This window comes from Anopheles coustani, chromosome 2 (assembly GCF_943734705.1).
Source record: "Anopheles coustani chromosome 2, idAnoCousDA_361_x.2, whole genome shotgun sequence".
NCBI classification, from domain to species: Eukaryota; Metazoa; Arthropoda; class Insecta; order Diptera; family Culicidae; genus Anopheles; species Anopheles coustani.
The window spans coordinates 75,351,770-75,372,391 of NC_071289.1; the positions used below are offsets into that span (position 1 = coordinate 75,351,770).

Here is a 20,622-nt window from a genome sequence, read left to right on the forward strand (position 1 = left end):
AGCGATCGTTTTTCCGGTGCTACTGACAATTAATCTTCCTTCCACTCCGTACCATCCGGGACCAGCCGGACGAATATTTGGATATTCGGAAGCTTTCGTCGTAGGCTTGTACTTATTCTTCACTGACACGCGCAAGCCATCATCGAACTCCGGTGGTTATAGGCTGCACCTTCCAAAGTCTGCGGCGTAGTACGAACTAATTGTGCGTCAACATTACCAGGTCAACGGACCTGCTGGGAAATGACTACCCTTGGTCGGCAGGGGACAGATCAAAGAGGATCAAGAAGGGAAAAAATCACACGCCGCTTAACTCTCGTGCCTCGCGACATTCTTGGTACTTCCTAGTCGTTTTGGGGAAACCCCTCTCCATCGGAAGATCTCTTTTGCGCCAACCGCGCGCCGGGAGAGTTTGTCAGCGAGGTGAGTGAGGGAGATTGTCCTTCGGTACCCGGTTTGTTGTCATAATTTCCAACCCACTCCGATTTCGCTGACAAATGATCCCCTTGCGCGTTTGACCTGAGACCCTGGCCGAGGACTTCAGCCAGCCTCCGTTGCGCAGCCGCACGCGTTGGTAATGGCGATTCTGATGTTGAGATTCGAGATATGCGCTACCGTACCTTACTGGATGCTGGTGAGAAAATTCTCATTCTGGTTCTGGTAGCTTACGGCGTGCCACCAAATGGACGTTTTATTTAGATCCAGAATTTATTGAAAACGGGCACGCGTAAGCGATTAGCTGGTTGTTAAGGTTAATGTAAATGATATTTCTAAGGACATTGAAACCGGATTTCATTTTTCATCGAGTTTTCTTTGGTTTCAGTACATTTTTTTCCGAATTTCAGTTCTTGTGTTGAAATAAGTATGGCATGCAATTCCCAAATATCTTCTGGGATACCCAGTTTAATGTAAACCAACAAGTTCCTGTTTATACTTCCGAAATAAAGTTTAGAAGAACAATTACGGATCTGTTTATATTTTTTTAATAATTCAAATACACTTTATGTATTGTAGATTCTAAATTTTGAACTCCTAAAAACAATTATTTTGATACTAACTTTCAACCAGCTAACAGCAGTACCAGTAAGATAGCTTGAAAGTGCTGGCAACTAAAACAAATATTGAATCATATGTATTAGAAAAATCCCATCCCATTTCAATCCCTCAGCTCGACTTACCTTAGTGAAATGTTTACAACGTGCTTCAGGAAATCACGTTCCCTTCGGTGTGGCTTCCCAGGTTAAGGAAGATTCTCCAATCTAAATCATCTCTACGTGAGTATAATCACCTATCTCGGATCTGCGCCGGGCTCTCTGGGAAGCTTTTGGGAAATTCTGCCCCTCCCCGGGCCGCTGTGGTTTCTATCTGTAACCGGTCCAATTAAGCACGGAGAAACAAAACAACATAGACGCGACAGACGGTCGTCCCAGAGCGTTCGCGACCTCTACAGAAAGAGGCTAGAAAAATAATCAACTACTTTTCCCTCCTCCGGGAACACGCACAGGTTGGTTTCTCCCCCTTCTTTTTTCTTAAGCATGATTCATTAAATCGTCGTTTTGCGGTTTAAAATCCCCTGGGCGCGGTTACCTCTTAGCACGTGCCCCCTTTTCACGCCCGGTTGATATAAATATATTTTTGATGGCTGCGTTGATCGAGCGGGTAGTTCCCATGACGTCAAATCAAACCAAAGCCGACAAAGCAAATTGCAATGCAACCGGACAAGCGATATCTAAATAGACCTGCGGGAACGTTGGCATTCTGTTGACATAATGACCGAATCAACGGCCTCCCTCCGCCGCCAATCCCATGCGTCAACCTGCCCCAGATGGCGGAAGTAATCAGCACATCGATCGTTTTCGAATCCGTCTGCGATTCGGGCGTACTTTGTTGGCATCACGCAAATCTTGCACGAGAATCCTGGACAGCGCAAGTGGCACGATTTCCTTCGCACCCACGATCGGACCGCCCGTTGGCATGCAACTAGATGCATTAGCATATCGTGGTCGAAGGCAATGTATTACCTACGCAGCTGTTAGCACCAGGTCACCTCCGGATTGTCAATAATAATTCCTAGCATCGAACTACTTTTTTATCGGCCGCTGGTCGCTGTAACGTTATGAAATATCTTCATGACGGCGTGAACGACCCTGCGAATACATTTGTGCATGAACACTGCCACAATATCCATAAAAAAATATGTTTATGTCCTACCGGAACTATATGATCATCTTATCAGTTTGTATAATACTGTATATTGCTTCTGTTGCTAAGAGACACAATATTACTCTTATTTAGGACCTGCAAAAACAATATTCTGTTAACACTCAACAAATAATAAAATCTGTCAATAAATTCTTGCAAGAATACGCTCGAACCCAGCTAGCTTTCAAAAAGTGTTAAACACACTATCAATGATCATGCTACGGTACGAGAAAATATTTTAACCCTTAAAAGCACGCAAGCTTCGGATATTTCAAACATAAAAGTTAGGACATCGTATTTTCGACCTCTTTAAAGTGTGTTTATTTACCCTTAAAGGAAATAAAATAGGACAACCCTTTTTGAAAGTATGTAACAACGAAACATCTGTCCAAAACACAATCGGCTACAACGTATTTAAATCCTAAAAATGTTCAATAAAATCTTTTGCTACCTGAATTCAGATATGTGTGCAAAACATGTGTTAATGTACGAAACATGTAAAACTGCACTCAAACTTCCCACACTTGAAATAATTTAGACTATCATTGATTTTTAGTAAAAGGTTCCTCAATCAGGAAGTTTTTTCGATATACGAACAAGGCATCAGAAGATATGGTCTTCTGTCCGTAAATGAACACATTTTTCAGAGTTTTTTTGAACTTCAGTTATGATGCTGTTCTGTGGAGTAATAAAAATGTAATTCAATTACGCAAAAGAAAAAAGTGCATTAAAAGATTTGTTTCTGTGACATGTTTTTCTTACTATATTTATCTTCACGAATAACCAAGGGTTAATCCATGGCTTAAGTTCTTCGTGCTTCAAAGAAAGGAACTTCCCCGCCGCCAACCCCTCGGTTGTACGTTTGCATTAAAGTGCATTCCTAGAGCTATCAGCATAAACACGACCACTTTATGCCGGCCATGAAAGATGGTACAATCACACCATTTTTTCTCCTCGATTTACTTCAAGAAGGTTCGTTTCGTCATCCAACTTCAAAGGGGAATAAACTCATATCCCGAACCAATCATGCCATAATGGTTCAAAGGAACGTAGGGAAGGAAAAAATTGGCAGAATACATCCCAAACAAGCTGACGTGGGCTGACGATTAATAATGCAATTAACAGGTACACATCCTGCCGGGTCGCTTGTTCCGATGATGATGTCCCCAATTTGTGCATCACCTTCGGGCGGTTGAACTACAAAGCATAATCGATTCAATCCAGGTGTTTGCGACATGATTCAGCAGCAAAACTTGACCGTTGCTGCAAGGCCTCCCGACCCGACGAAAAGGGGTGGAATAATAAATCATCATCATTAGGATAATCATGGCCGGGCCTGTGTTGTCCACCACCAAACCCCGCAACCGTCCGGTGGATGATGCTGCGTTTCTATTCCTGCCATTCTTGCAAACCGATGCGAAGGACGTGCTGCACAAATCAGAAGCCTTGTCAGTCTGAGAAAACTGCTTCCCACCGATCGCAGATTGTTCGATAAGATCTTTGCGCTCATAATCGAGCTCGATCGCGCAACTGAATTATTCTAAATGGCGCCAATAAGTTGCACAATATTTCGTTTTAAACACCACGAACGACCTGCTAATTCGGACCTATAATGAAGCGAATTTCAATTACTCGACTACGGCTATAAAATGTTTTGCCTGTTGCTGACATTTTCGCATTATGTCGGGGACCGGAACGCAATCCACGGAAACAGGCGGTCACGCCAGTTCATACACGGTTTGTAACTGGAAACGCTCCATTACGTTGGTCGCAGATGCAATTGGTAAATTTTACAACATTTTTATCGCTGCCCATTCTGGGAAATAATTTGCAGTGATTGACCGGATATGCGGGCACGCAATCGTCAGTTTTTATTCCATTTTCGTTCGTACGGTAGATTTCACACTTCATTAAACGGTTGATTTATGTTGGAAGGGATTTTTAAAAGGAGATAAAGGGAATATAAAAACACTTTGAAACCGAGCGCTATCATTGATTCCGATTAATGAGACTGTTGATACTGATATATGGAAGAGTTGTGACAAAAGCATTTAATTTATAGCGAGAGGTTTTTCAACATTCCAACAAAGTCCAATTGCAGCGAATAAAATAATAATTCAACGTAATGACATAAACAAAAGTACACCTTCCCAAAAGATTCGTACCGCCAGGTAACTTCCGTCAAATCGGGAGGGTCGATTGGCCGGAGAGAAATACAACGTAAATTCCAACCAAACACTGCACCGATAACCGGCTGGAAGCTAATCGTTCAACCGGTTTTCGACCGCGTTATTTCCGTAAACTTCCCAGCACCAAACCGGCCACCGAGCAGAGGACTCCGACCCTACGCACTACGGAAGGTATTCTCTCCGGGGCGTTGTGGAAATTCGTGAGCGCTGTGTTTTGGGGTGAGCAATCGTAAACGCACGCGAACGACTTCCGTTTTAAAATGGGGGAAGAGTTTTTGGCTGTGACCGAACTGTGAAGTCACGAAATCCGAGGTTAATCCCTGCGCCATGACATTGGACGCGGTTACACCGTTTGTCAACAAACCTATCCCAACGCGATCGTTCGGCTACTGCGGAAGTAACAGACCGTTGCAAAAATAAACCGTTTGCATGTCGTAGTTGTTTTTTTACCACTTCCCCACTTCCCACCCATTAAGTGTTCGGCAGATAAAACCCCAACCAATCCCCTTGCCGACCGAAACGAAAATGAAAAAAAGACTAAAGCGCACCGCAACATAACTCACCCCGCAGGCGGCCTTTGCTTCTAATTACTCCGTAATTACGGACGTCAAGAGCACACTGGGCCGGCTGTCGGAACGTCAACGGCTAGACGATGTGGGAACAAGAATCTTGGGGTGTGTCCGACAACTTGGTGATCCTTGTAATACGTTCCACAATAGCACAATACGATCCACGCTTCGATCAATCGCTCATAATCGCTCGTCTGACGTCATTCGATCCTTTCCCGAAGCGTTCTCCAAGGGTGTTTGGGGAAACTGAAAGCCGCAGGGTGGTTTAGATGTTTAACTGACATTTCTCCAATACCGGGCGGAGGTTGTACGATCGGCATTTCAAATCAATCATCCGCTCTGTGAAGATCATCCGTCGCAAAGTCGTTCTTTATTGAGGCTCTCAGGCTCTCTTTACGATCCACCCCGTGCGCTTTTAAAATGTTACGTTGCATGTCTTCCGAGCAGAACGGTAGGTTTGCTGAAAACCCAAATTGAATAAATCACACATTAGGTCAAAGGCGAATTAGAATAATATTCATATTTCCAAGTTAAGCCGCGTCCGTTCGCGTTCTAACCGTCGACATTGAGCATCTAAAATATCGTACCAATTTTTTAACCCCCCATCAAACCAATCAACAGCCATCTCCATAATGCCTAATTACATATGCTCACGATCAGCTAAATATCTCAACACAGGTGTAACAGGTTCGAACGATGCGCTACCCAGCGTGCGCCTACAACCCTCAACGCAACCCTCGTGAAACCAGTAAAACTCCCAACCGCCGCTCAAATGTATGATCAAAAGCATAACGAGGGAATGGGGTCACAGCATGCTCCCACTTTCAGCAACGAGAGAAACGGAGACACAACCACACACACACACTCAGATATCGGTTGAGACGAAGAGATGCTAAGGTCGTCGATTCGTATTTTTTTTACATTCAATTTTTGTTTGCCGTCTCCAAGTTGTAAACATGGTGATTCGGAAAGCGACGGCGACGTTCCGAAGTATCGACTTCCGCGCATAATGGTAGGGTCGTAGAAGAATGTTGACCTCTACCCTGGAGTCCACTTTTGAAATCTTTGAATATAGTAGTTAAAAAGTTCACACGATTTTCTAGGGCAAGGTGAGGATGGAAGGAAGAGGCCAGTTCCGCACCGGAAGGGTTCTGTAAATCCGCGAACGAATCTCAAGCCGGCACAGTCGACCTTATGTTCAAGGATGCGAGGACTACGGTAATGATAAATTAACTGTTCATTAACTACGTCGTTTAAATAACAACGTACCAAATTTACGGGTTCTTACTAGCCAAGGCGTACGTACGTTCCGTTTGACGTCAATTTTGATTCGAGTTGGAGTAATAGTTGGTATTTTCAGGGGCTTCGGTGATCGTGCGTCCTTGAGTTTATAACTTGTAAAGAACAGTTGAACATTCTAAAGTGTAAGTGCAAGGCAGTTTCTTAGCAAGCAATTTTACATGACCAAACATTTCATAACTATTTCCATTATGCATCGTAAGTTAGCTTAGTTTTTCAAAAAAAATCTCGCAACGGTTTGATTGCAGTAGGCTGTAGCTATAACTACGAGGATCGAGTGGATTAAAATAAAGGAAGGTAAATCGCATAAGGCGTCGCTGGATTGCCACCGGATAAGAGTAGTTGGATTAACTGATTTGCGTACTGAGTAAAAAAGAGTGAGTGGATCTAACTGAAACTCAATAAAAAACAGTGAGTCGAATCCCAGACAAGGAATCGAATCCCACAACAGTCTTAACAGAAGCCATAACAGAATGTACGTTAATGGTGTTTTTACGAAGAAAAAGTATTATAATTATTTATTTATTTTGTTCGAGAGCGTCGCGGCAAATACAGTTCAATAAAGACAAAAAAACTCAACTCGACTTTAGGCAAGAGAAACCAAAATATACAAACGAGTTTTTATTAAGTACTAACAACTGTTTCTGACAAATACTTCATGAGATGCCACAATGATCCCTCCGCCCGCAATTCACCCGAGAACCTAATTACGTTGTATGTGTATCTATTCTATCGATAACGCTAAACCTAATTCTGAGACATTTAAGGCACCGAAACAATCGGACAACGTTCTAGACACCTGCCTCCGGTGCCACGGTCACAAACGCTACACCGCCTGTACGCGATGAATATATGTATATGTATATCTACAACTAACGAACGGCTGGTGGACAATCCCGGCTCCGAAACAAGCCAAAGTACAGCTCGCACGCGTCGTCCCTAATATTTTATCCAACTAGTCTGGCTAACGATTGACTTTAAGCATCGTATCGCGGTTACAGGCACATGCACATTAAGATCTGATCTGTTTCAGTGATACTATGTGTGTGAGTGTATGTATGATTCTTTTTTACACAAAACTTTTAGACTTATACTTAAAAGATCCTGACGGTAGACGGTTCTTTATATCTTCTTTTTGCTACCCCGTTTTGTGTTGGGGTAGTACTTAGTACTTTAAGTAAGTGAAGGCCACTTTAAGCACGAGGTATTAAGCAGCATCCCTGGCTGGTGAAGAGGTTTGATTTCGGGGGGTACGTGCACAGGAGATTAATGCATCCATGGCTATATCGCTTACGGATCGATGGGTTGAGAGATGGTGGTTTCTATTGTGTTGAAGAGGCCACTTCCGTTTGCTGTTTGGGCTTGTGCCTTTGATTGTGAGACTGTTGGGGAAGAGGAAAACAGTAGTAATGGGTTTGAGGAACAGTGTTTTAAAAAACCACACAATTCAAATGAGTGCATACCTCTTCCGCAATCTTGAGAAGCGTGTTGAATGTACTCTTGCCCGTCTGCTTCACCATGCCGTAGAATACTTTGGGGCCTCCTTCGGTGGTAAGTAGCTCGTACGGTGTGCCAAATTCCACACACCGGCCAGCATCCATCACAAGCACCTGAAGAGGATACAGGAGAGAAATAAAAACCCGATACGAATGGAGGTTCACCGAACTGGCAACAAAAGCAACCGGTGTCCCTTACCTTGTCCGAGTCCATGACCGTGTTCAATCGGTGAGCTATCGTTAATACTGTGCAGTCGTTGAACTTCTCCCGGATCGTCTGCTGAATTAGCTTGTCCGTCTGTGGATCGACGTTGGCCGTCGCCTCGTCCATCACGAGGATTTTGTTCTCGCGCAGTATGGCCCTCGCCAGGCACACCAGTTGCCGCTGGCCGACACTGAAGTTGCTGCCACCCTCGTTGATCTTCGACGACAGTCCCGACGGTAGCTCGTTGACCGCCTCCTCCAGCTTGACCTCCTTCAGCGCCAACCACAGCTTATCGTCCGGATACTCGTCGAACGGGTCGAGATTGTATCGGAGCGTGCCGGAGAACAGCACCGGCTCCTGCGGGATAATCGATAACTTCGCACGCAAATCGTGCAGCCCCATCTGGTTCGTGTCGCGTGCATCGATCACGATCGAGCCACCATTGTAGGACAGGCGGAACAGGGCATTAATTAGCGACGACTTGCCGGCACCGGTTCGACCGACGATACCGATCTTCTCACGAGGTTCGATTTCGAATTCCAAATCACGCAGCACCAGATCACCGTCCGGGTCGGGGCTGTAGCGCAGCGATACCTTCTCGAAGCGGATGCGACCCTCCTGGGGCCACTCTTTCGGTGGCTTTTTGTCTTCCGGTGCCTCGAGCGCCGGCTCCGGATCGACATTGTCGTACTCGACGACGCGCTCCACCGACGTCATGGTGTTTTCAAGCTCCGCCGACTGGCGCATACCCCACTGCACCATACCGGTCATGCCAAGCGCTTGCGTAATGGCCAACCCAACGTTGCCCCCGCTGTCACCGCGGATGAAGAACGTTAGCGTGACGATCGCGATATAGATCACACAGAACACGTCCAGGTAGAAGCCGAACGCGCGAGAAGTTGAAATGAACAGATAGAACGCCGAGCTGTGCAGGTCCTGGTGGGAATCGAACTCACGCACCAGCACCTTCTCGGCACCAAACGCACGGATCGTCGAAAGACCCGACAATGACGCGGACAAGTGGGAGTAGATTGGTGATCGAGCTGGAAGAAAGAAGCGAATTGTGTGGAAGGATTTGATTATAGTTATGATATAATAAGGTGCAGTACATAATAATGTACTTAATCCAGTTATAACCTGAAACTCCCTTCCAAATGCATATGCAAATGAATCATTTAGAACTAAAGCCCATTTTAAACGACACTAAATTTCATTTAATCTCAAATAAAGTTTCAGTTTTTAGTTTAACATGAAATCTCTCTTGCGTGAAGTGCTACAGTACAGCATTGCGTAACCGTAGTTCCCTTCAAATCAAATCTAATACCTAGCCCTAGAGATTCCCTTAGCCAGTTACTTACTTATCGCTTCCACACGCTTGATGTTGCGCGACGTGAGCAGATAGAAGGCGCGCATGAAGTAGAAGATGATACCGATCACGACCGTCGGTATCAGGTTGTACGGGTTAACGATAGCCACGACCACCACGATGCCGATCAGCGAGAGGAAAATCTGTATCACGTCCACCGTTACGCTCGGCAGGTACTCGTCGATCTGGCCCATATCCTTCGAGAATCGGTTCAGGATGCGACCGGATGGGTTCGTGTTGAAGAAATACATCGAGGCGCGCGTGATGCCGTTGAACATGGCATCGTGCAGCCGACGGGACGCTTTCATTGCGGTCTGTGAAAGTAAGGAAAACACAAACACGGAAAGGTTACACCAAGTTGTAGTCAACGACGAAAGGGTTTGCCACTTACCCTAAAGAAGAACATGCTACGGGTGAGCGTGATAACAACGGTGGCAATCGTTAGACCGGTGAAAATGTAGATGTCAATGTACCGATCCTCGTCCTCGTTGCCGGATGCAAACATCTGCCGGATGGCAGTGAAGAACACGGCAATCCCACTCGGTGGCGTCGGAAGCGCCGTGGTTGTTTCCAATGGCTTTGGGCTAGTTGCATTCGACAGCAGTTCGCTTTCATCCATCGCCGTTTGGTTGCTTAACGCACTGAACATGGCGCGTGCGGCCTTCTCCGATGCTTCCGGGCTCTGTTCGGCTTTGTTGACCCAATAGGTGAGGAAGTAATCGCCACCGGAAGCGCACAGTTGCGACAGTAGGAACATGAAGAATATCATCGACACGATGAAGTAGCCCCCGCTCGCCTTAAAGTACGCCTTGTACACGTCGTACCCGATGGAGCCTTCCTTTTGGCGCTCCTCGGCGGCCTTCGTTTCCGGTCCCTCGCCGTCGACGACGGTCGAGTCCATGCTCGACTCGCTGTTCTGCCGCTTGTACAGGCTGCCGGAGCGCTTGAGCGATTCCGTGTCGGTGCTGTCGTCCTCCTTGCTCGACGGTGCCGCCAGCAGCTGGGCAAAGTCCTGGCCACTTTCGCGCAGCTTATCGTACGTCCCGACCGCTTCCACCCGACCGTGCATCAGCACGACGATCTGGTCGGCGTTCTGCAGGTACTGCAGCTGGTGCGTCACCAGGATGACGACCTTGCCGCGCAGATAGTCGCGCATGCAATGGTCGAACAGGTGGCGGCCCACGTGCGAGTCCACGGCGCTCAGTGGATCGTCGAGCAGGTACACTTCGGCCTTCCGGTACACCGCACGGGCCAAACTGATGCGTGCCTTCTGGCCCCCGGAGAGTGATACACCACGCTCGCCTACGATCGTCTTATCGCCGTCGGAAAACAGATGGAAGTCCCGCTCGAGGGCGCACGTCTTGACCACCTGCTTGTACCGCTCGCGATCCATCGGCAGCCCGAAGAGAATGTTCTGTCGGACCGTGCCCGAGAACAGCCACGGTTCCTGCGAGGCGTACGAAATATCCCCGTTCACCTTGATGTGGCCGGACTCGAGCGGCAGCTCGCCCAGTATCGCGTGGATCAAGCTGGACTTGCCGGCACCGACGGGTCCAATCACGGCCACCAGCGTACCGGGCTGCACGTGCAGATCGACCCCATCGAGCGTCAACTCTGTTGCCTTCGGATCCCAGCGGGCAACCGCTTTCTCCACGAGCACACCGGCATCGGAAAGGTGGTGCTGCCGCTCCCCATTCCCAGCGATTCCCTCCTTCAGCCCGTCGGACTCCGAGTGCCGTATTAGCTGACTGCTCGGTAGGGCCAACGGATCGGCCGACGGTTTCAGTGCCAGCTCGGACGACGAGGACGATGACGCCGTCGCGTCCTTGCCCGCGCCCTCGTCGTCACATCCCGTCATTGAGACCCCGGCGGCCGTTTCGATCTCTTCGTACTGCATAAACTTCTGGATGCGCCCGACCGACACGAGCGCCTCGGCGAACTGGGCAATGCCTTGCGGGAAGAAGATGGTCATGGTCGCACGGAGAATGTTGTAGTACGCCGTGATGGCGAACGCTTTCTCCGCCGTCACCACCTCGCCCAACAGCGCGTACGCCACCAGGCTGAGGAAGATGGAGACGCGCGTGGTAAACATGATGAACGACAGCAGGATACCGCGGATGTACGAAACGTAGCGAATCACCTTAATTTCCTTCCTGTGTGCGGGAAAAAAGTCGATAAGTTTGTTGGTCAATTGGTGCCAATTTGTAAGAGTGAAATATTTCACGTTGAAATATTTCAAACTTGTTTAATCGACGTGCTGCGATTGGGCACTCCTCTCCAACTTACTTGCGTGCCATGGCCACCAGCCCGGCAAACGGACGCTCCCAGGTGTACATCTTGATCACCTGAATACCCTGAATGATTTCGTTCATCAACCGGACACGCTCATCCGTGCGCAGCGCGGTACGCAACCGTAGCACCGACGTCTTCTTCCCCAAGTACGCCTGCAACGGAATGAACAGCAGAAGGAAGATCACCCCGAACACGGCCGAAACACCGATCTCGCGGTACATCAGGTACGTCACGACCAGCGTCTCCAGCGGCCCAATCCATAGGTAGTGCACGAAGAGCACCGCCAGATCGAGCCGGCCGACATCGTTTGAGAGCAGATTGACCACCTGACCGGCGGTCGTGTCACCGAGGGCGGTTTTGCTCAACCGAAGCGACTTCCGGTAGATCATACTGCACGCGGCCACACGCAACTTCATACCCAGATGCAGCTGGGACAGCATGTACGGGTGGATAAACAGGACGTTGACTGCACTGCACAGGACCACGGCACCCGCGTACAGATAAGCGTCACTGATGTCCCCTTCGGCGCGGGAATAGTACGCCACCAGTTTGCCCAGGAAGAACGGTTGCGTCACTCTAGAAGAAGGAGGGGCAAAGATTAGTTAAAAATAAATTTAAAAAATGGTTAACAATATTACTCACTTGAACGCCATCTCCAACGTCAACAGCACCACCCCGAGCCACGCAATGTCCCAACCGAACACACGGAAACCGGCCCGCAGCAACTTCGGCTCCCGGCCCTTCGTCCTCGCCGTCTGCAGCTCACTTTCCCACGCCTCGCATAGCCGATGGCCGAGCCCGTCCGATTTGTGCTCCTTCAGCGGCTGGTAGAGATCGTCCGAGTTCAGCTCCTTCTTGTAGCCCTTGAAGAAGATCGGTATCGTCCAGCCGAAGATGATGTAGGACAGGAAGTTAGCCTTGTGTCGCGGGCAGACCTCCCGGTCCTTTCGCTTTTGGCCCTCCATCTGGGTGGCCGATCTTCTGGGGAAGAGTGTCAACGAAACGGGTCATTAATAAAGCTGAAACGAATCTTACGAACGCATTGTGCAGCGTCATCCGAAGTACAACGAGCATTCTCTCTCTATCTGCCTTTCTTTGCATCCACAGATAACACGCAAGTGGAACGCCATCAACCGGCATGATAAGGCCGGCACACGTAATGGTTTCTTAGTGTCATCCCATATGGCACACCCGATGGCCTCTTTGTGTGTAACAAGTGTGTACAGAAGGATTTTAAGGTTATGGTACGCTTTATGATGCTTCGGCTTAATCGTAACGTATTTAAATCGCGCCAAGAGTGGCATCATGCAAAACAAAATTGCGCAATCCAAGATAATGCGCTTACTAGGAAATTTGATCTCAAAAGCAGCTATATTCGTTTCTCGGCCACCCATTTTTGGTTTGGCACATAAAATTTTGACTCTAAGGCATTATGTTTTCGACATAGCGCATCAAGTTACGTCTCTTGCTCTTCTGTTTTTGTCTCTAGGGAATGTTTGTCATTCTGTATAACTAAGCTATAAATGTATGCTTTAATACTAAGTCTCGCATTTTTTAAAACTATTTATGTTACATTTATAGCTGCCTATTTATGTTATATTTTTTTACTACACTATTTATGTTACATTTATAGCTGCCAACGATGTCCTTTATGTTAGGTCGTGGGACTAAACTGGTATGTTAAATGGAACACATTTGTGCCATAGAGACTCCGTGATTGCGAGGTGAAAAATTATGCGTTACAGACAAACACTGTTGCCTTGGCGACGAAAGTTGATGGACTATTTCAATCGTGGGTGCATTGGAAGCAAAAATTGGCTTCGACGGCGGTAAAAAACGGAAACAGAATCAACTGCTTCTCAAGCGGAAGAAACGTTAATTACGGTGAAGGATGCCTGACTCCGGTCGGGACGGAGTTTTCTTGAACTCGTTTTTGTAAAAGTAAAACCACCACATACCGCCTCTTCTAAGAGTGCTCTAGCGTAACCAAAAGGCAAGGGTAGCCGACGCTTCACGGTCTGCTGGAGTCGAGGGTAAGGTGCCCGTGGTGGGCCACATCAGAACCGTCTAGCGATCACGATGCGTGCCTCTGCGAGGTAGCGTTCGCTTTTTTGGCACAACGGAACCACAACCATGTCCGTCAAATGGGAAATGGTAGCCCTGGTTCTATTTATAACCGTCACGAGGAGTACGATTACTGCTAATCCGTTTCGTGAAGTGGCCGGTGAAGCCTTGACTTAGGGAATCGGGTTAAACTAAGCCACCGCCTTTCAAGTGCGCCCTCCGTTTGCACTTCTCTAAGACCGGCAAACAACAGAGAGCCTTCTCGGTTAAGATGGCCACTTCACAATGAATCGTTTTGAGCCCTGCCGCCGTCCGTCGTCAGCCTCTAAATACCAGACATTCTTTGAGCACTTTTCTTCCGGTCTAGGCCGGTCTCAAGGAGCCTACGGTTAAATGCTTCCGGCACTCCTCCGAATGCTAGCGTTCGATGAGTCAGTATCGAACCGAGGAATCCCCGGGATCGCCTCAAAATGGAACACCACCACGAGTAACAACATCGGTTGTCCGCTGACGGATGAAACGTGACACCGAGCCACCCCCGGATCCGCTTTTCCGAACTGCAAGCCCACAATTGCATCGATCCAGCCAACGAAGCTAAACAAACCAACAACATCGTCCCGGCTTGGAGGCCACAGAAGTGCACGTGTAAGTTCTCGGTGTTGTGTTGTTCTGATGTTACGCTCTAGTTCCAAAACTTTGGAACATTGTGAGGGATGTTTAGGCTTTTTATTTTAATCCTACTGCAGTTGTACTCTACTTCTAGAGCAGCGTTTCGTCCGTTGATTGATGTGACCCACCACCGCCACCCGTCCCACACCACCAATGGTTGCAACGCGCGGGGGGGGGGGGGGGTTTCTTCCTCCGTATGACCTTTGCATGTAATCGCCGACTTTAAATCGATTATTATTAAAACGTTGAAAGGCAAATTTTGGGTTCATACTTGCCGATCACTCCCGCGCGCCGTTCGGTCGGTCTGCAAATAGATTCGATGGGACGGGTATTATCGAAGCACAAATAATCGATAGCAAAGTCCGTGCTGCATTGCCCTGACACGTACGGTTGACGATAGAAAGTGCAGTTGTAGTCAGAGGAAAATTTAATTGCAGTTATAAATGCTTAATGCATTGTTTCCTATAATTTATCGTTTTAGATAAGTTTGATCTTTCCATTTTAATTGCTTGAAAAAAGTGCTTGATATAAATGTATAATTAATTTCAAGTAGCAACATATTTTACATGAACAATTTCAACAATGGACCTACCCATTCAAAGTACCAGGGAAAATTTCGTTGAACTTTTATCTACTAATCTAAACATATTCTTGATTGTTTTTAAGAAACGAATCAAATAATAAAATTTATTGAAATATGAAATAAAAACACTCAAAACCTGCCCTTTTGCCTTTAAACCTTTACCAAGAGCTAGCCGACAAAAAAAACAACATCACAATGTTAACCATGTCCTCAAAATGGCCAAACTATATGAGTGAATCATTAAAACAAGTGAGAACATGATTCTAGAGAACATGATTCACCGATCAAGAGCTGGATAGTTGGAACATCGGGCATAATAGCTAGCCTGTACTAATCCGTTCATTTTCCTTATACTAGGTCAGACATTGTCTACACCATTTTAGCCCTTTCTTAAACACTCTTCCCTTCGCTATGGCCAGTGACACAGCAGTGGTATATCCTTATCTCATGACCTACACGACATATGCCCTTAATTGCATGATGAAACGGCCAACCTATCGCTTGTTCGTTGTATGAGATGATGCTGTAGAGCAGCTGTTGAGGTTTGCTCCAATAGTCGGAGTGTGAACATTAAGGACCCTTTCCCTTTCCAATCGCAACAAACCACGGGTGCCACTCCTGGGAAAAGGAAGCGAAAGGGGTAAATGAATCGCTTCTCTCTTTTTTTTCTTGGTCACTGATAAGAAAAATACCCAGTCCAATGGTTGTGTTTCAGCGTGAGCAACACTTAAATTAATCACATTCGGCTAATTAGTTCAATTTGTCCCCGAAGGAGAAAGAGAAGAAGGAAACACGTTTTCTGTGTGTCTGTTTCTTTCGAGCGTATCATTTACTACCATCTAACCTCTTCTGCGACCCTTGATATAGCCCTCTATTGTTATGGCACCAAATGGTATAAATCATTGATGAGTTTGTGTTTTGTTTTTCTCATTCGCGATAAGGGCTCGGCGCTACGACGGGTTCCTCCGCGGTAACTGATAATTTGCTTCTACCACGGATCATGTTTCTAATGACCAAACAAACCCATCATCCAGCTTTCCCATCCGACGGCGTCCACCGGAATGGTGATTATTTTCTATCGCCGTTCCCATCTATCAGGGCACGCGCAACAGTTGATACGGAAATAGTTTTAATGTATTTCTTTTTTTACAATAACGGCAACGTTTTTGAGGAGTTAATGGTCGTACAAACAAAGTCTAAAACGTGGACAAAATTGAAATACAAAAGTAAACATCATCAAGAACAAACCACCAGAAAGTTTTCGGTATGTCGAGAAAAAAAATGGCATCAACAAGGTACAACATTATTTAAAGCCATTTCACGGTCTACACCTGGCCAATTTTTACCGCGATGCATATACGGAATCTCCTATTCCAGTGCGCAAAAATATATCAAAACAAACGATCATTCATTAGTGGGAAAATGTTATCAACATTGTTGTTAACAATAAACCGACATTTCCGTCATACCGTTTGTCCAGAAAAATGGATGGCCCAGGGCTGGTTTCATTCATGCTTTCGGTGGGAATATCTTCCTTCCGTTATAAGAGAAGGGCCAGAACGTTCCATGATCGATGCCACCCGTGCGTATCAGCGATCCAACGTCAATCGGCGGCACGTGCTTGAAGCGAATCAACAATAACATATGTTCCCTTACAGCACGTGGGCGGCTGGATGATGTTCATGGTGCAATTGAAGCAATCAATTGCTGTTTTTTTTTTTATTGAATCCACTTTGTCTACAAAGATCAGATTGATTGGAAGAGGATGGGACGAAACACTCCGGAAGGGATTATGAAACACAATATTGATTCTAAACAGCGAGATTGAAGAAAACATGTGAAGATAGGATAGGTTGACACCATTTTTATTACATTTGCATCAGCTCTTCGAAAAATCGGTATATCGAACGTATCTGATTGCTTCAGCTGAGGCATGATAAGGACTGACTTCATGACAGCAGGACAACTGTTCTGGAAAATCGAAAGACAATAAACGACCCCGAACACCCTCGGGAATGCCCATTCCGCCCACCACATGTTCGGTGGCTGTAAATCGAGAAGGTGGCTAAATAAAAAAAAAACACCCAACCCGCCAGCAGCAACAGTTATCTCATCGAGAGGAAGCGTGCCAAATTCAAACGGGCGTACATCGATGGCGCTACGTTCGAACCGGCAAGAGAGCACGCGGGTATCAGCCGGTCACCCCCCACCCCCCCCCCCCCCCCCCCCCCCTTCTGCGGTAACACGTCGCAACGATAAGTTATCTCGGTTCAAAAGTATGCAACAGCCTATCGTGGGTTTACACTTGAAGTCGATGCGCTCGAACAAGCATTGCCCGAGGGAAGGAAAAATATAGTCAAGATAGCAAACATAGCCAGACAAACAAATCCCAACCATGAACTGAAGTGAAACAAGAGTGCATTTCCAACAGTACGAATTGTAAGCATTATTTGATGCACTTTTTAGATCATCATGCACAGTGAGGACGTGCGCTTCAATCAGATACATTTGTGGCCATCGTTTCAAATCTTCAACCATTCAATTAAGATATGTGTCATGCGGGTAGCAGCTTTTCGTAACGCCAATTAAAAGACCAATCAAAAGGCCCGCGACTGCAGAAAACATGACATGAAACATGCGATCGTTGGGCATGCAGTAAACAAAACAGTAGGAAGAATCATTTTATTAAGAAAAACTTCACCAGAAGTAAAAGATCACTCTGCCAACATATGTCGTTTGTGTTACAAGGAATTACAATTTTTTTAATAATATTCATGCACGAAGGTGGAATAGCAAGACGTTAAGAAAATGTCTTGAAATATTGGTTCTTTATTGTTATCCCTCAAGCCAGGGATCGGCATATATTTCCTAAAAAGGACGAGATGATTAAAAGGAACGCGAAAGCGCGGAATACCTTAAACGATGATTTAATGTTTTCAAAATAGTACCATTTGAGTGGAGTTTGAACTTTCCAAATAGTAAAATTACATAAAAAGTGGCAAAAGATAAAATAATTGAAATTCAATCATTTTACTTTTTCAAACAATCCTGACATTGTGAACAACCCCGATAAAAATTGAGATGGGCTTTTTGTATAAATCACTAAATTTTTCTTAAGTATCGGATAAAATCAGTTGCCGGGCCGGACTTTGCCGACCCCTGCCCTACGATGACGCTTTTATCTAAATTTTTAATAGAACGTAAGAAATACGGAAGCATTGAACAAAACGGTATGGAATTATGGATCTTGTAGGGTCACTGCTGCACCCCCAACCGGAGGGAAGTGGTCTGCCTGCGGTCTGTCGCGCAGGACCGACCCCGTTTGTCTCACCGGCGTTCCGATCGATAGGATTGGTCAAGTGTTTATTTATCATTAATGACTGCAAACCTTCACCCAACGAGGAAGATAGATCGACGATTGTCGCACGCGTTCGATTTCCTTTTTCCGCCCCTGCCGGAAGAAGAAAACTTATAACGGAAGGAAGCTTTTCCATGGGATTCGAAAGAAGACGTTTCTGCGGACGTCGATGGAATGGTTTACGATGCGCCCGGCCGAAGCCATCGGGGGTAAATAATAAACAAGTGCCGTTTATATTGACACGGTAAATATAACCTACTTCTAATTGTCGTCGAACCGGGTGTGTGTGGCTAGGAGAACGAACATGGCCAGTGTTTGGTGTGTTTGTGGAACACTGTCTATTTAATCTAGTTCACCCAACGCAAATCAATTAAATTGCACAATAAAGTTAAATGTATGGATGCAAAAGAGGAATGTTCTATTGGGAATAACATTGCAATAGAATGTTAACTTAGATGACCATAATGGTAAAGGTCACTCCGGTCAGTAGAAAACATGGTCGCATCATCATTCAACAAGCTTCTCAACCAATAATTTTCCTTCGCACTCTTGGTTGGATTAACGTTTTTCCTCTTTTTCCGCCTCCCAAACGATCGATGCAATAATGCCTAGATACACCACATTAGAGGCAAAGCGTAGATCATCTCGCCCATTATCGTCCGGGTGTTACAACGCGCGTGGTTGCATCAAACAGCCACACCACATTTAATGGAGATAATTCTGTTTGCCCAGCCACGATGCTTCCCGACGGTGACTTGCATTTGCAGAAACGATCAGAGGGAACGTAGGGGGAAGAAGTTTACCATGCGAGCAGTGCCAGTTGTATGCTAGAAAAACTGATAGCAAGTTAACCGACTTCTTTACCATATTTATCAACAATCCTATGACTCGGCTTACTAAACAACTCAGGGTTGACGATGGTATCAAGGGAAAGAGGGGCTTCACGCGGCTATTTCGCAATATGTTTCATCGGTTGAAACCGGACGATCGTTCCGAGTTGTGATCGAGGAAGAGCAGGGGGTTTCCCAACGGGCTGTTTGTCATCCATCTTCGATGCTTCGTTCTGTTCCCGTCAATCTGATTCCCGGTGATTTCCGTTTCTGATCGTATCCCTTCCGCTTTCGCTTGTCACCCGGTTGTATGACCTCCATCAGCCGCTACCGCCACCACCACCACCAACAAGCCGAGGTCAATAGCACCGAGGGCACAACGTCGGTTTGGCGACCAGGCTACAAACAAAGCAACCCGATATAAACGCGAAACCGCTGCCAAGGAAAACAGTGTATCGCGGGTTTATGTAATATTATGTGCATGAGATCAACTAGACACACACAGAGAAAGGGATGAGATTACTTTTCGGCACAGGTTGATCGTTCTGTGACGCGATCTTAGCACCGCGTGGTTGGTTGTTTTCGCTCGCAGCGTCCAGAATCTGTTTCCCATACTCTAAAATTTATAGAAAATCCTATTATCAAACACCAGCACTTACCTGTTGCCCCTTAATGTAGTTTTCTGTTATGATTCCAATTCCACCGGCCACCCGGAATAAGCGGTGTCGCCTGTCGTTCGATAACCAGGGAATCCAATTTAGCTACTCTTCCGTTTGACTCCACTATATTGCGCTGGCGGTCAACATTCCACTGGTGCCACACTGTACCACTCCACTACCCTTTGCCTTCCGGTAAAACCCGGACTAACAATTCGTACGGTTGTGGAAACTTTTATCGCTTCACGCCTCACTCGGGAGGATGTTTCTAGAACCGGCTCCGACTCTTCGGCACTACCATTAGCTTTTTTTGGGCGAAGCTAGAATGCCATCCGTGTTGTTCCGCACGTTTCGATATCTTCCCTTTTATCTAACACTAATTGACTGGATGGTGGAATAGTAGGCAACCACAGCGTTATCCATCCACCCAATATCGAGACGCTGGCCTCAGCACGTACACAAGGGGTTTGGGGTAATAATTTATTGCCCTCGGCCTTTTTTTTCGTTCGGTGCTATCTTGCCGCACTTCTAAAATGTGACCGAAAACGACGATGTGCCCCGGTCGGCGACTGCGAAACTAATGAACGATTGGTGGCGGACGGTGCGGTAATTAGAGGAAGTCTCCACTGTTTGCTCGCACAATCACACTGTACGGAAGGACACCACGAAGCGGGGGTGGTTAGTAGAGGAAGCCGGCGCCTCGGGCACGCACCGTCGTAAATAGTCCGCACGGATGCCAAAAGTGCGATCCCTACGTTCCGAAGTCTCGCGTCCGACTAATCGTTCCGAACTAGTGAAAGGTCCGACCAAAGCGATTGCTTTCCAGGTTGGTTCATTCCGAACAAAG

General features: G+C 46.5%; 1 protein-coding gene across 1 annotated transcript; it reads right to left on the reverse strand.

The window, feature by feature from the left end:
- Window positions 1–6,838: 6,838 nt before the first annotated feature.
- Window positions 6,839–20,535, reverse strand: LOC131266833 (probable multidrug resistance-associated protein lethal(2)03659). Its single transcript, XM_058269491.1, has 8 exons — window positions 19,779–20,535; window positions 12,258–12,596; window positions 11,610–12,191; window positions 9,715–11,476; window positions 9,316–9,637; window positions 7,952–9,000; window positions 7,720–7,866; window positions 6,839–7,638 (listed from the first exon to the last, which is right to left on the reverse strand). The coding sequence occupies exons 2-8, from the start codon at window positions 12,578–12,580 to the stop codon at window positions 7,579–7,581; spliced, it is 4,245 nt and encodes a 1,414-aa protein (XP_058125474.1). The 5' UTR covers window positions 12,581–12,596; window positions 19,779–20,535; the 3' UTR covers window positions 6,839–7,578.
- Window positions 20,536–20,622: the final 87 nt, after the last annotated feature.

Excerpts from the sequence above, each read along its gene's own strand:
- LOC131266833 (XM_058269491.1), bottom strand. The coding sequence starts at position 12,580 with ATGGAGGGCCAAAAGCGAAAGGACCGGGAGGTCTGCCCGCGACACAAG. Across the intron at positions 12,192-12,257 it reads ACGTTGGAGATGGCGTTCAA|AGTGACGCAACCGTTCTTCC; the intron begins GTGAGTAATATT and ends TCCTTCTTCTAG. Across the intron at positions 9,001-9,315 it reads CAAGCGTGTGGAAGCGATAA|CTCGATCACCAATCTACTCC; the intron begins GTAAGTAACTGG and ends TCTTTCTTCCAG.